The 13,891-nt window shown below is 39.8% G+C and overlaps 1 protein-coding gene across 8 annotated transcripts in view; it reads right to left on the reverse strand.

Moving 5' to 3' along the window:
- The window catches only part of CDKAL1 (CDK5 regulatory subunit associated protein 1 like 1), a 706,407-nt gene that overhangs the window by 269,911 nt on the left and 422,605 nt on the right, over positions 1-13,891 (reverse strand). For all 8 annotated transcript variants that reach the window (XM_019425254.2, XM_019425255.2, XM_019425256.2 and 5 more), the window contains one exon: positions 3,920-4,065. In XM_019425254.2, coding sequence (XP_019280799.2) covers positions 3,920-4,065 — 146 coding nt within the window. The remainder of the gene's footprint in view (positions 1-3,919; positions 4,066-13,891) is intronic.

Genomic DNA, 13,891 nt, shown 5'->3' on the forward strand with positions numbered 1-13,891 from the left:
TGAAAATCATAAAGACACCAATCTTTCTGAAACCAGAATGGCACCTTGGTGGTATAGTTTGCTTCCGTATCCCTCCAAATCCCATTACACATTTCAAGGAATCATCTTACCCATTCATATAAAAACATCAACTTAATTTTCCAACTGGATTAATAAATCTGAATAGAATAATTTAAGTCATATGATCGTCTGCTCACGACCAGCTGTTTTAAATTAGTATATTAAGTAATTTAGACACTTTTCTTTGCAAAGGTTGCGTGATTTAATAAATTCCCATATGCCTCAGCACGTGCCAGCACCACCAGGTTATCTCCAATCCAGCTGCTGTTAGGAGAACAGTTGCCAACTTTCAAACAACTGCAGAGAATAATGAATCAACTTCAAGCTGGCTCACAAGTAAACTTCTACTGCTCCCAGCTATCACATGGGCCGGTTTCAATGGTAAAGAAAATTAATTAAAGAGATTTCACCTCCCTGTGTTTCAGAAACAGGGAGTCATAAATATCACTGAATTAGTAGTTTAAAAGCCCCCGTAGCTTCAGGTAGACTTAAACAGTTTGGACTTCTGTCTTAAATGCTATAGGTTGTTTTAAAAATTGGATTTTTTGGGGCGCCTGGGTGGCTCAGTCAGTTAAGTGGCCGACTTCGGCTCAGGTCATGATCTCGCAGTCCATGAGTTCTAGCCCCGCATCGGGCTCAGTGCTGACAGCTCAGAGCCTGGAGCCTGCTTTGGATTCTGTGTCTCCCTCTCTCTGACCCTCCCCTGTTCGTGCTCTGTCTCTCCCTGTCTCAAAAATAAATAAACGTTAAAAAAAAATAAAAATAATAAAATAAAAAATTAAAAAAATTGGATTTTTTTGATGAGACAGATTAGGATGTGCTCTGTTCCTTATTCGTAACATGAATTTATGAGAAGATTCATATTCATGGAGAAAAAAAATCAAGATTCTCATCTATTAAAGGCTCACTAGGAAAAAAAGGGCTTCAAAGGCTTCAGAGGAAAGAAGACATTAATACAGGAGCTTAAAAAGCAGCTGCAAGAGGAAAGCACCAAACAAGTCATTTTAAGTCACAGTCATTTTATGAATGCACAAAATGGCAAAATGACAGTGTGAGGTCCTCCTTCTAAAAAAGACAATATTTTATTGAATTCTGATTAAACACTGAACAAAGCAATTTGTGCCGGATCAGTTATCCAGACCAGCAGTGCCACAGAAATCCCTGAGACTTTGGTGTTTCCAACAAGCACTCCTCTACTTGGCATAAAGCCATCTAGTTTTTATAGGGAAAAATAAGCAAAACATCACAGAAGAATTCCCTTACTTCATTTATTTCTAAATATTTGTTACAGTTGAAAAGTACTCCCTGGATGGGTGGACCTTCCCGAAAGGACAGGAAACACATTTTCACTAAGGAGCACAGGTGGACTCCACTGTCCGTGCAGGAGAGAGTGCTGTATGCTTCTTCACAAGCAACAGGGCAGAATGGACAAAATACACAATTTTATGGTTCTGATGAACTGTGTAAAACCATGCAAGGATCACGTGATTAGTCGTGAGGCTTTGATTTCTTCTTTTTTTCTGAAGAGAACCTGTAACTTTTCTCAGTCATCTGCTCTCTGTATCAGTGCACCATACTGTCTGCCTTCTACATTTTTCCAATACATCTCGTAAGTTAAAATCTAAGTATGAAATTGTACACCGAGGTTGCTTCTGCCCTCGCTGTACATATACAACACAGAGTTTTAATAAAAAACAACGTTTCAGAGATGCTATCTAGACCCATACTCTACCATTTCAGTGATTCACACTACTTGAAGTTGACATTGTGGATGGATGGGTGTGGGATGGGGGCGTCTTCTCCAGGCATCTCCAATATCCTCTCCAGGGATCTCTGATATTTCCAGCAGTGGAAACACTACAGATCCTCAGGCAGAGTACTTCGTTCTGGGATCTTTCCGATAGCAGGGTAGCTCTAGAAAAGCTACAATGATGCCTCAGGGTAATTCAGAATCCAAAAAAAGGACCATGAGTTTAACCCATGAATAAAGGCAAGAGCCTACTCTCTAACACTTTGATGTGATCATCTTTTCACCTCTCTATACCTCACGGATGCTGTTGAGACTGTTCAAGATGCAACAGATTTAAGAAGGCCACCTTTGGAACAACATAAAAGGCTAGTACTTATTGTGAAATTGTTGCCTAGTTAGGTAGCCACAGTAATTCCCCAAACAACTGAGTCAGCACTCACCCAAGTGGAGGAGAAAGAGAGGTGTTGATTCCTTAACCTCACTGAATCACATTAATGCAACAAACTATTTGGAAAGTGTTCTAGTCTATTCTGCACAACAGGATGCATGTCTCCACTTGGCAAAATCTTGTGCAACAGGTATGAATTGTACACATTATTTGCCACTGCCCTAGTAATAAGCAAGAGGCAAGAAATTTCACAGGTGCAACAATTTATCTGCAGTTTTGAAAACATTCCATTCACCAGGGCCAACGTGCCCAAAAGGACTCTCTCACAGGAGGCAAGTTTACCTACAATAAGCTAGAATGAACGCAAAGGAGAGATACAGGGAAACTTAACAGGCATCTAACATAAAAGTTCTCACACTTCAGCCTTGACCTCCATTCTGTTCAAGAGCAAAGAGTACTATGGATGGTAAGATCTGTCATTGTTCTTTCTACTTTGAAGGCTGTATATATTTAACGATTACAATTGCGAAATCCGAGAATAAATACGCCTTCTATTCGCTGATTTGAATATTCGAACAATTAGCTGTGTTTGTTTGAAGGCACACAAGTGTCTTTATTTCTAGTGGTTAGGATAATCAAGAAATGCCTAGAGGTGGAAAAAAAATTTAGAAAGACATAAAGGAAAGATGAGGAAGGAAGGAGCAAGTAAATAGAAGAAGAAAAAGATTTAAAAAGATTTCTATGTAGTCAGGATAAGTCACTAATTGAAGGTGGAAAAAATAACTGCTCACAGTTTGTATAAAGCAATCATACCCATGTAGCACTTCGACATGGTACAAAGGTATATAATTATAAACAAGAAGATGGAAACACAAAGTTGTATCTTAATTAAGAGAAACAACAGAGGAAAAAATTATGGAAAAAAATTATGGAAAGTAGGAAGACGCATGCCACAGATACGCCCGGATAAATGACATATCGCCACGGGGGAGAGCAGTGCCCCAGACTTGAGAAGGTTTCGTATGACCTTGGCCAGCCCTGCTATTTCCTGCCTTGTATAATCACAGAAGGCAGTCAACGTTTGGTGATGATGAGAAGTAGGGTTTTGAAGAATATAATTATGGGCTGCAAGTGTTTTCTGTGGAAACAAAATGATCATTCATGTCTAAGATTGTGTAAATATGCCTTAATTTTGGTCAACAGCAATTTCAACTTTAAAAACACAGAATCCCAAAACCACCTTATACATCACAATTCTCCAAGTGATCTTCAGGGATAAGCGGGTAAAAGCAAGAACGTTCCAGATACTCTTCAAAAAATGCTACTTGGGAGAAAATTATCTACTCCGCAGTGACATGATTTGGCCAATCTCCACATCGGGCCCAGCTCACAACCTCAAAAAGCCACATTAAAGGAGATTTCAGCAAAGCCAACACAGTTTTCATCTACGAGGTCAGGTAGAAAAATGATTGCAATGCATGTTACCTTGGACAGACTGTGGCAATCTCACACAAATTAATGGTATTTTGTGAACAGATGGGAGGTGGATATAAGAAGAAACCACATCAAGGGTCCCTAAGGAAACTTAAAGGCTCGGAAAGCTTCAAAACTCTCGCCTTCGCTCTGGTACCTTTAATTGTGGCTACAATAAGTGCATTTTTGCCACATGCTTTCGAAAGAAAAAAAGAAATGGTTATTTTCTTAAGTACTAACAGACTTACTTCTCTCTCAGAAAATCCACCACTCTTTTGAAGTCGGCCACGCAGTATTCTCTTCTCATTTCCGTGAGTACAGAGTCAGAGGCAGACTGGACCGGTATGTGCAGAAAAGCATAGACTCTGGGATGATTAAGGATTTTTCCCATTTCCTTTAAAAAAAAAAAAATGGAAGGAGAAAACATTAATCATTTTAAGGAATCAGGTAATGGTTCCCTTCAGATCAACACTCACAAGGGCAATCAAATCAACACGCTGAAAACAGACCAATCACCCAGGCTCTTCAAGCGAGTGTCGACTGGCAATACTCTCTGATGACATTTGGAAATTTAATGTTACTTTCAGAGGATTCCACGCAAGAGTGGCTTCCTCATGTTTATCGTCTCTGTTAGGTGACAAAACAAAGGTAAACTCATGGATGCCTAAAGAGGAAGGTTTTTGAGTCTTTCAAAATAAACACTCCCTTGCCTCAAAGAAGTTTTATTATTTTGCCTTGCTACATTAGCAGGAAAGACACCAAGAGTTAAACAGTTGAGGCTCTACAATCCCGTGAGCTTGGATAAAATCTCCAAATTTAAGGCCAGTCAACACTTTTTTTTTTTTTTTTAATACCGAAAGAGAAGAAGGAATATGTAACTCACCTGTTTCTTTTTCAGCTAGTTAATGAACATGTATTTTCTGAGTATCTACTATGCAAAAGACACAGCATCACACAATGAAGCTAACCAGTTGGCCGGCTGATAGCTAGATGTAGAGTGTGTAAGAAGGGAGGAACAGGAAGATGATCCAATTTTGCAAAGGTAGAGCAAAATGGAGCGAAGCAAATTAGGAAGCCCAGAGAGTGTCTTAAAATTCCTCAGAGGATACAAAGGTGGGCAGGGAAAAGAGTGATACAAGGAAAGCTGCGTGAATGTGACCATTTATGAAAGCAGTAAGAACACGAGACGGATTCAGTCCTTCTCCAACTGCCCCCTGCCACTGGCTCATCAACTGGAGCCTGGCGGAAGGGGGAGAAGAGGAGAAGAGGAAAAGAGAAGAGGGCGCAGGGGGAGAGGGCGTGTACAAAGAGACCAAGAAGTAAGAATGTTGAGAAAGGAGCTGCTCCTTGATAACCTGCATGCGACCAGTGATTTTTAGCTTTTGAAATACTGCATTTTCCTACGTGTTATTTCATTTCGTCCTTACAACAGTATTTTGAGGATCTATGGAGTCTGAGAGCCAGCTAATTCTGTAGAGTCACCTCCTAGCTCTTTAGGGGTCAGTCATGCATATGTATTAACCATGCCCTGTGTGTCTCCACTTTCTGTCCACCAACTGTGAACATCAGGGCTTTTAGGAATGTGCACGAAAAGAGCAATGAACTCGGATCGGTCACCTTCTTAATAGCAGCCTAGTCGTTTAAAAAAAATCATTTTGGACCAAGAAATTCAAATAGCCAAATAACAGGACTCCTTGGAATGTTTTATCCATACTTTCTCTACGAGAAATTAATAGGTATACACACCTTGTCTTGTATCTATCTGGAAAGACAGATAGATACGTGTCCATAGAGACATATACATTAGAGCTGGAGTTGAAGAGTTTCTTATTCAACAGAAAAACGAAGACCTAACATATTATCTGTTCACAAAACTGTCATGTTTCTTGGCTGGGTATTCAGCCAGTAGGCTCTTCAGCACGAGCGGCACAGGAGGCCACGTCAGGCGACGCTAATCATCACACACCCTGACGCATACATGCTGGCCTTCTGCTATGCTTCTCTGTTGGCCAGGTCTTTTGCGGCTGAACATCAAGATCCACAGTGTAACAAAAGTGTGTGTTTACTAAAGGGGCAGGACCCTGCGTTGGCCAACCTTCAACATACCTACTGTGATAAAAAGTGACACTTTAACAAGGAACATAATTCAGGGAATGAAATTTCACTCTCCTTCTCTGTGCCTCGGTTTTCTTACCTGTAAGACAGAGAGAGTGGCCGACCCACCTTCTAGGGATACTGGGAAAATAAAATAATTCAGTATGTGTTTACACGTAAGCCCTCAACAGACCAATTTATCTAATACTCTTCTTTCTTCTTGAATAGTTTCTAAAGTTCACGGTAACACATTTTCATACAGAGTAATGGGAACCTGGGAACAGCTTTTCAATGAGCTGGTTCCTGTAACTAGTAAGTGAAGGAGGTTTAACTTGTGCTGATGTGCATACAATAAATTAGAAAGCGGTTCCCAGCGAGCATGACCTTGGGCCAGAAAGGGGAGTGCAGTTTCTCTTGGAAACTCTCAGGGTGGCCTGCTATAAGCAGGACCCTGCTCCGGGTGAACTACTGGCCTGTCGCAGTATGACAACTTACAAATTGAAACGTTAACAGCAAACAGGGAGGATGAACGCGGTGGGCTTTTCCCGTGGGCTCTCAAAATAAGATTCCCCACTAGCAATTACCCTCAGCTTCATGCTACAAGCCCGGCAATGTTTTAGAATGGTAGGCGCCAGAACACAAAATAAAAATAAACTTACCCCTTAATTAAAGTCTGTATTTCTCCCACTAAAAGAATTAGGACTTCACAGATTCATGTACCCCAAAGAGACAGAGTAGATATTTTCTGTTCTGGTTTTAGGTCTATTCCTTTTCTCAAGAACTCTGCATGTTGGTGAAGGACCTTTTGGTTTCTTCACCTTTCAAAATTCTTCCCTTATTTCTAAGGTTCAGCTTATTGTTACAGGTTCTCTGGTGCCAGAGATTACTTCCTCCTCTCTGACGCCTCAGCAACTGCTCCTGCTGTTACCCAAGTGCTTTCTTGGTCCCACCTTGCACCACGGTCATCGATCTCCAAGAGGGAGGCTCTCTGAGAGGAGGAAATAACTATCTTGCCCTTCTCGTTGGGTCCCCACAATGGCTACTGCTAGGTATACAACCAAACATGTAAATATTGATATGGGTTAAAACCACATGAACATACATGGAGAGAGATTTAAATTTTTTTTAAATGTTTATTCATTTGAGGGAGAGAGAGGCAGAGCACACGTCGGGGAGGGGCAGAGAGAGAGGGAGACACAGAATCCAAAGCAGGCTCCAGGCTGTGAGCTGTCACCACAGAGCCCGACGCGTGGCTCAAACTCATCAACCGTGAGATCGTGACCTGAGCCGAAGTTGGACACTTACCCGACTAAGCCACCCAGGCGCCCCCATAGAAAGAGAGTTAAAATGTGTGTGCTGTTTGATAGGAAGACAGATGTTCAAATAGTAATAGTTGGTTGGACTCAAGCAGGTAAACAAACATATGATTGGCCAGCCTTAGTTTTTGGAAGTGAAAAATTCTATGTTAATATATAAGTAAATATAAAGTAAAAATGAGACATTTCATAGGTAGACCCCCCTCCCCATTGGGTTATATATCTAAAAATCAGTTGCAGCTTTAGGTTGGAATCACAATGTGTTTTCTTAGGCAAGTAGTTTATAAATGCAATTAATTTATAAATTAATTATAAATGTGGGGCCCAGGTTAACCAAAGGAATAAGTGGGGGGGGGGGGCACTTAGTTCAAAATGTGGCTAACAAAAAAATGGCAGCCATGAGCAAACCCTGAGTTCTGAGCTGGCTGTGAGTCCGAGTAGGTGGGCAAGTATGCGAGTTGGTATGTGGGCACACGAGGGGTGTGTGTATGAGGAGCTGTGGTAGCAACTAGTATGGAAACAGTATCTCTTTTAATGTAAGGTCACTTACACTTTAAGGGCTAATGTATCAAGGCTGCTTAACATCTAGACGGTGACTACTTTAGAAGCAGGGATTACAGAATGGTTAACCAAATCAATGAAACAGTATTTCCACCCAGTGCTTTTCTTTGGAGCTCTCCTTTCACGAGCTGGTAATCATCTCAATGTTTGTTAGTTTTTTTATGAAATTAAAAAGCAAAGAAAACGTAACGAGTTGACGAAAACAGACCATTTTTAAAAGCAATCCTATAACGGGTACATCGTTAAAAGAAATGTGTCATTTCTGTTGCTCTGCAGTCATCAAATGAATCATCATATTCTGTCTGGTTTTAAATATGTACGCTACCAGTTTAACAAGGTCACTCAGCGTGTGAGTGCACGAAATGTACTAATACTTGTATTCAGATGTCTGTGCATTCATTTTGATGGTTACCAGTCATAAAGTCTGCTCAGATTGTAGCTTTGTTAGAAAGTATATGCATATTTAAAAAGCTAATCTTGACAGTGCTACATTGTTTTCAACTAACCTAAGACATATGAGGAAGCAAAAAGCAAAAAGATACTTCAAAAAAAGATAAATTAAACCATTCCTTTAAGCATTGCAAACAAAGCTTATAGGAGATATCATTCACATGCCATACAATTGACCTATAAAAAAAGGTGTGCAATTAAATGCTTTTTAGTATATTCACAGGATGGTGCAGCCATCTAAAATCTAATTTTAGAATTGATTCATTCCCCCTAAAACGAATCCCAAATCTTCCCATTTTCCCCTTTCCACAACCCCCTCCCCCCAGTCCGAAACAATGAGCAGTCTACTCTCTGGCTTTACAAATTGCCTATTCTGGACAATTCATATAAATAGAACCATCAGTCTTTTGGAAATGGCTTCTCTCACTTATAACGTTCTCAAGGGTCGTTCATGTTGAAGTATGTAGGCTTTTCTTTTCAATTAAATAAAATATAGCGATGTAGAATTTATTAAATATGCCATTTCGTACAAAAGTACCTCAAATGTTCTCAATATTTATTAGCTTGAAAGGTAGTAAAGCAAGTTTCATCCATACTTATGGACTTCTGCAACACAATCTAATGGCATAAATCTGACAGAGATTAGCTGTTACATATAAAATCTTTTTAGGAAAAACTGTAACAGATACAAAAGATGGAGAGGGAATGTTAAAAAATTCTTTAAAAAAACTTCTCTTAAAAAGAGAAGAACTGGGGGTGGGGAGTATAACTGATCATTTTTTGGTTCCTATTTTTTTGTTGTTTTATTGTGGCAAAATATATGTAACATAAAATTTCCCATTTTGACTACTTTTGAATGTACGATTCCATGACATTAACATGCTTTCATGATGTTATATTCAGCCATCACCACTATCCATCTCTAGAACTTTTTTATCATCCCAAACTGAAAACTCTGTACCCATAAACATCACTCCCCATGCCTCCCTCCCCCTGCCCTTGGTAATCGCCATTTAGTTTCTGTCTATGAACCTGACTATTCTGCTAGGCACCTCATATAAGTGAAATCATTACAGTATCTGTCCTTTTTGTCTGGCTTATTTCACTTGGCGTAACATCTTCTACGTTCACCCTGCTGTAGCAATACTTTGCTATTCTAAGTATCTCTTCCGAGGAGCTGGGTGCTCCACTGTCAATGCCAGAGCACACTGTACAGGCTCCTATCAGCACTTACTTCCCTGTCCTGTAATTCTGCCATACATGCTCACACCCCAAGGATGTATCTTACTTATTCCCTGCATCTCCCCATATCCTCGCTAATGCCTGGCCCTTAAATACTTAAGTTATAGTTGAATGAACGAATGATTCGACGAGCCAATTAATTAGTCAACATGAATTATTTTAGAGGAAGTCCTACAAAGACTTCTAGGTAAAGGTCAAAACAGCAATGCCTGTGTTCTAGGAGATCCTATTTCCGGAGTCACCTTCAATACTCCCAAAGTCATGTCAGTCAAGATAAAATAAGACCGGAGTCATGTGTCATCCATTACTTCATTAATGACACCGTAACAGCCACTAAGTGAATTACCAGCACCTACATTTACTCTCAGCAATCTAAAAATAAATTATCATTTAATAGCAGCAGTAAGACAATTGAGGGAGCATAAGAAGAGAACACTTCCAATCCGCATGTCCCAAGTGAGGAGGATTAGATACTGTGAACAGATTCTAATTCACATTTGATCTATAACTTAATTATAAGAGGAAATTCACTTCCAAACTGCAAAGAGTTAACATTTTCAATATTTGCATTAATATAAGTTGAGCCCTCTGTTCTAATTAGCCTTCACAGAAATGTTAAAAGGACTTCAATGCTCCTTTACCATTACAAGGGTCATCGTCAATAATCAGACTTTGCATTACAAAGATAAAAATGTATATGAATACTAATGTCAGAATGCTAAGAGTTGTAATCACACACACATTTGTCTTCAACTGATGTTACCATTGTTCTATTTCATAATTATTATTCCGCTCTGCCGTCACCAAGACATCAAGGGAGTTTTTATATCCTGTGGTGGTGATAGTTTCATGAATCTGTATGTATGTGAAAATTCATGAAAACTTGAACATACATGACTAAGTCAATTTTACTGTGCAAAATTTAAGATAAAACAGCAAAGAGGAAAACTCACAGTAAAATTTGTTGTGTTTTAAACACCATATAACATGAACAGGTAATAGCCTAAAAAAAACAAACAAGCAATATAGTTGCCTTGTTTTCTATTAAAACAAAACAACACTGAGTCTTCTAAACACTAAAAGAACAAATCAATACTTGATCAGTTTAATGGGGAAAGTGCAGTCTGATTACACCGAGCACTCAGCAAAGGCTGTCCTATCGGCTTCTCTCAAACCTGACACAAATAATTAAGGAATGCGACTGAGAGGCAGAGGTTGAAGATATATTTCTCATTTCTTTATGGTCTCATCATTCAAAGGCTAACTTCAGGTAACTTCTGTTTCAAGTGTTAGGTGGTATACTAAGAAGAATGTTCTTGTGGTTTAATCGCTCCAGTCACAATTGCTTGGTGTGGACTTGCTCACAGCAAGTATTTAGTCAACATGAAACTAACTTTCTGGGACTGGGGATGCAGACAGAGGACAGCAAACTCCTGGGCATCTTATAAACGTGCACAAACAAAACCACGTCCTCTGCAGATGAGCACAGTGCAGGGGTGGGGGTGGGGGCCCTATGTGCATCTCCTCTGACCCCTCATCTCCTGAAGTGGCTTCCCTCCCTATGGGGATGTTACCATCTCTGCCTAAACTCAGGAGTAGCCACATGACTTGAACGGCCAATGAGATGTGGGCAGAAATGACAGGTATGACTTCTGGACAGAAGGGTTTCTCCATCTCTAATTTTCCCCTTCTCCTACGATCGAAGTTCGGACGTAGAGACAGCTCAAACAGAGCTTCAGTCAGTCCCTGACAAGCATTTAGCATGAGCAAGGAAATACGTTTTTGTCATCATAAGACAGTGTCCTTTTTTGAGATCATTTGTCATACAGCAGAACCTCATGCATCCCACTGCCACACTGTCATTTTATGGATGAAGGAAAGAACATTTGGAGACATTTAAAATAATATGTTCAGGGGTACCTGGGTGGCTCAGTCGGTTAAGTGTCTGACTTCGGCTCATGTCGTGATCTCACAGTTCGTGGGTTCGAGCCCCGGGTCAGGCTCTGTGCTGACAGCTGGGAGCCTGGAGCCTGCTACGGATTCTGTGTCTCCCTCTCTCTCTGCCCCTCCCCTGCTCATGCTCTTTCTCTCTCTCAGAAATAAATACACGTTAAAAAAACTTCTTTTAAATAAAAAATAAAGTTTATTTATTTATTTTGAGGAAGGGAGGAAGAGAGGGAGAGAGAGAGAGAGAGGGAGGGAGAGAAGGCGCACACAGGCAGAAAAGGGACAGAGAGAATCCTGAGCAGGTTCCACGCTGTTAGTGCGGCACTGGACGGCAGGGCTCAATCCCACAAACCGTGAGATCATGACCTGAGCTGAAATCAAGAGTTCAACGCTTTACAGACTGAGCCACCCAGGTACCCCTGCAAAGTCCTTTTCCTTAAGCAATTTTCAATAAATACTGGGATGGAACTATGAATCAGTTACAAAGAGAGAAGAGGGGAGGAAAAAATTAACTCGTTACATGGGCAACAGAAGATTTCATTCCAAATGGAGTTCAATCTTCAAGGATAAAAATTTTCCAGGCAAACCGCAACTGGTAACACATAACCTATCCCACGGTCTTGAGACACAAAGCTGCATATTTTGTACAATAATCTACCAACCTATTATATAAATTGTGCTTTTTTTTTTTTTTTTGCCTAATAATATCGATTATATCTTTTAAAGTACACTTGAGAAAAATAAGAAATGCACTTGGGGACCACTTAAGGTTTCCATACCTATTTACCCTTTTATCAAGTATACCAATTGTAACATTCTTTCTTGAAATCATGTTAAAGAGGGAATTGTTCACTTGAGAGATTTGGTTTATAGATGTTATGAAGCTGTACTCGTTACACACCTTTGGAAAAAAGATGCAAAAAGTAATTCGCATACATGAAATAATTTTAAAAGCCCACTTCTTTTAAAAAGTAAACACTAAAAAATATTTTCCTGTATTATCAAAGTAATATGTATTCATTTTTGAGATTTTTGGGAAACAGAAAAATAGAATGGGAAAAACTAATAGTTACAACAATCACTGTTAAAAAAGAGAAACATTACTCTTATTATCATCTTAAAACAATCAAATTATAAAATTATATCCGATATTACCCAGAGGGCTTTAGAAGAAGTGAGATGATTTTCAAAGACCAAAATATTAAGCTAATAATATTCCTTAACAAAACATCATTCCTGTGAGCTCAGTTTTTTCCAAAATGAAAGAAAACCTTTCTTCTAGGCAGGGTCCAAATCACCCAGGCACTTAACACTCCAGGGGCTCTTAAAGCTGCCACATTAGCATAACAGGAGAGAAATCTGAATATGGGAACGACAAACAAAGGAGAATCAGAGATAACAATCAGCAAAACACCTTAGCATCGTTCTGGAACTACCCTTAGAACAATGTTGTCCAGGGAGCTACAATGAGCAAGTGAACAAAATAAATAAGACAAGAAAGAAATTTCTTTGTTCGAGAAGAACATAAAAATGGGAATGAAAGTAAAAGATGAGGAGAGGGACAGACGGGCAGTCCTTTCCCCACTCCCAAAGGGACCGTAACTCGAGGGAGCTCTTCAAAGATCTTCAAGACCTTTGATCTTAAAAGCGTGCACCATCGGCAGTCATTTATTTAGAATGATTAGCAGGGGCACCAAAAAACGTCCTCAGCCCTCTGCAAATCACAATGCCATGAGTGGTGCAGCAGCAGTTAATAGTAACAACAACAATAATAGTAATAATAATAATAATAATAGTAATAATAATAATAGTAATAATAATAATTGTGATGGTGATGTAAAAAATATAGCAGTTAGCATCCTCATGTACTAGAGGCTGTGCTAAGTCACATGCCTCAAATGTAAACTTCTGAACAAATTAGGAATTAGTTTTACTGCATCTAAGACTGAGAGAAGCTAACGACCTTGCCCAAGGGACACTGGCAGAACGGGATTGGAAACACTGGCACCCTGCCCCTGGAACCAGACTATGCCACCAGAATTACACCTCTTTGGTATAGGAGACATTTCGAGTTAAAGGCAATGGAGAAGCAGCAGACCCAGGAAAAGCGGTAAAACACAGGGCCTTTGTTTTCCTTTTGTAAAGGCAATTTCTATTTATAAAGGAAATTTTCATTTTTAAAGACGGAAATTTGGAAAAAAGAAAAAGATACAAATATGGACACTCCGGACCAGGAAGAGGAGAACATTGAACGACTCTCATGGGAGACAAAAAGTAAAACTTGGGTCTGCATTGCAAACCTTCCTAAGGAATCCTTGTTTACTTTTCCTGGCCACCTTCTTTTAACTGGTCTCCCTCACACAAAAGCCCCAAATCCCTTTTGTTTCAGCACAGGATGGTATACAGACCCAAGTTCCAAACACAGGGTTGGTGATTGTCAGGTGCTTCCTCGAGCACACGTGATGATGCATTTGTTGATCAACTTCTGTTTTACTCTCACTAATCTGTCTTTGGCCACTCTAACTTGCAGAACCCCTCCCAGAGAGACGAGGATGGGTAGAGGAAAAGATTTTTCCCCTCCCCTACGCACTGCTCCATCAAATGTGCCTC

Source organism: Panthera pardus, unplaced genomic scaffold (genome assembly GCF_024362965.1).
Source record: "Panthera pardus isolate Hobbes unplaced genomic scaffold, ASM2436296v1 HiC_scaffold_17, whole genome shotgun sequence".
Taxonomy (NCBI): domain Eukaryota; kingdom Metazoa; phylum Chordata; class Mammalia; order Carnivora; family Felidae; genus Panthera; species Panthera pardus.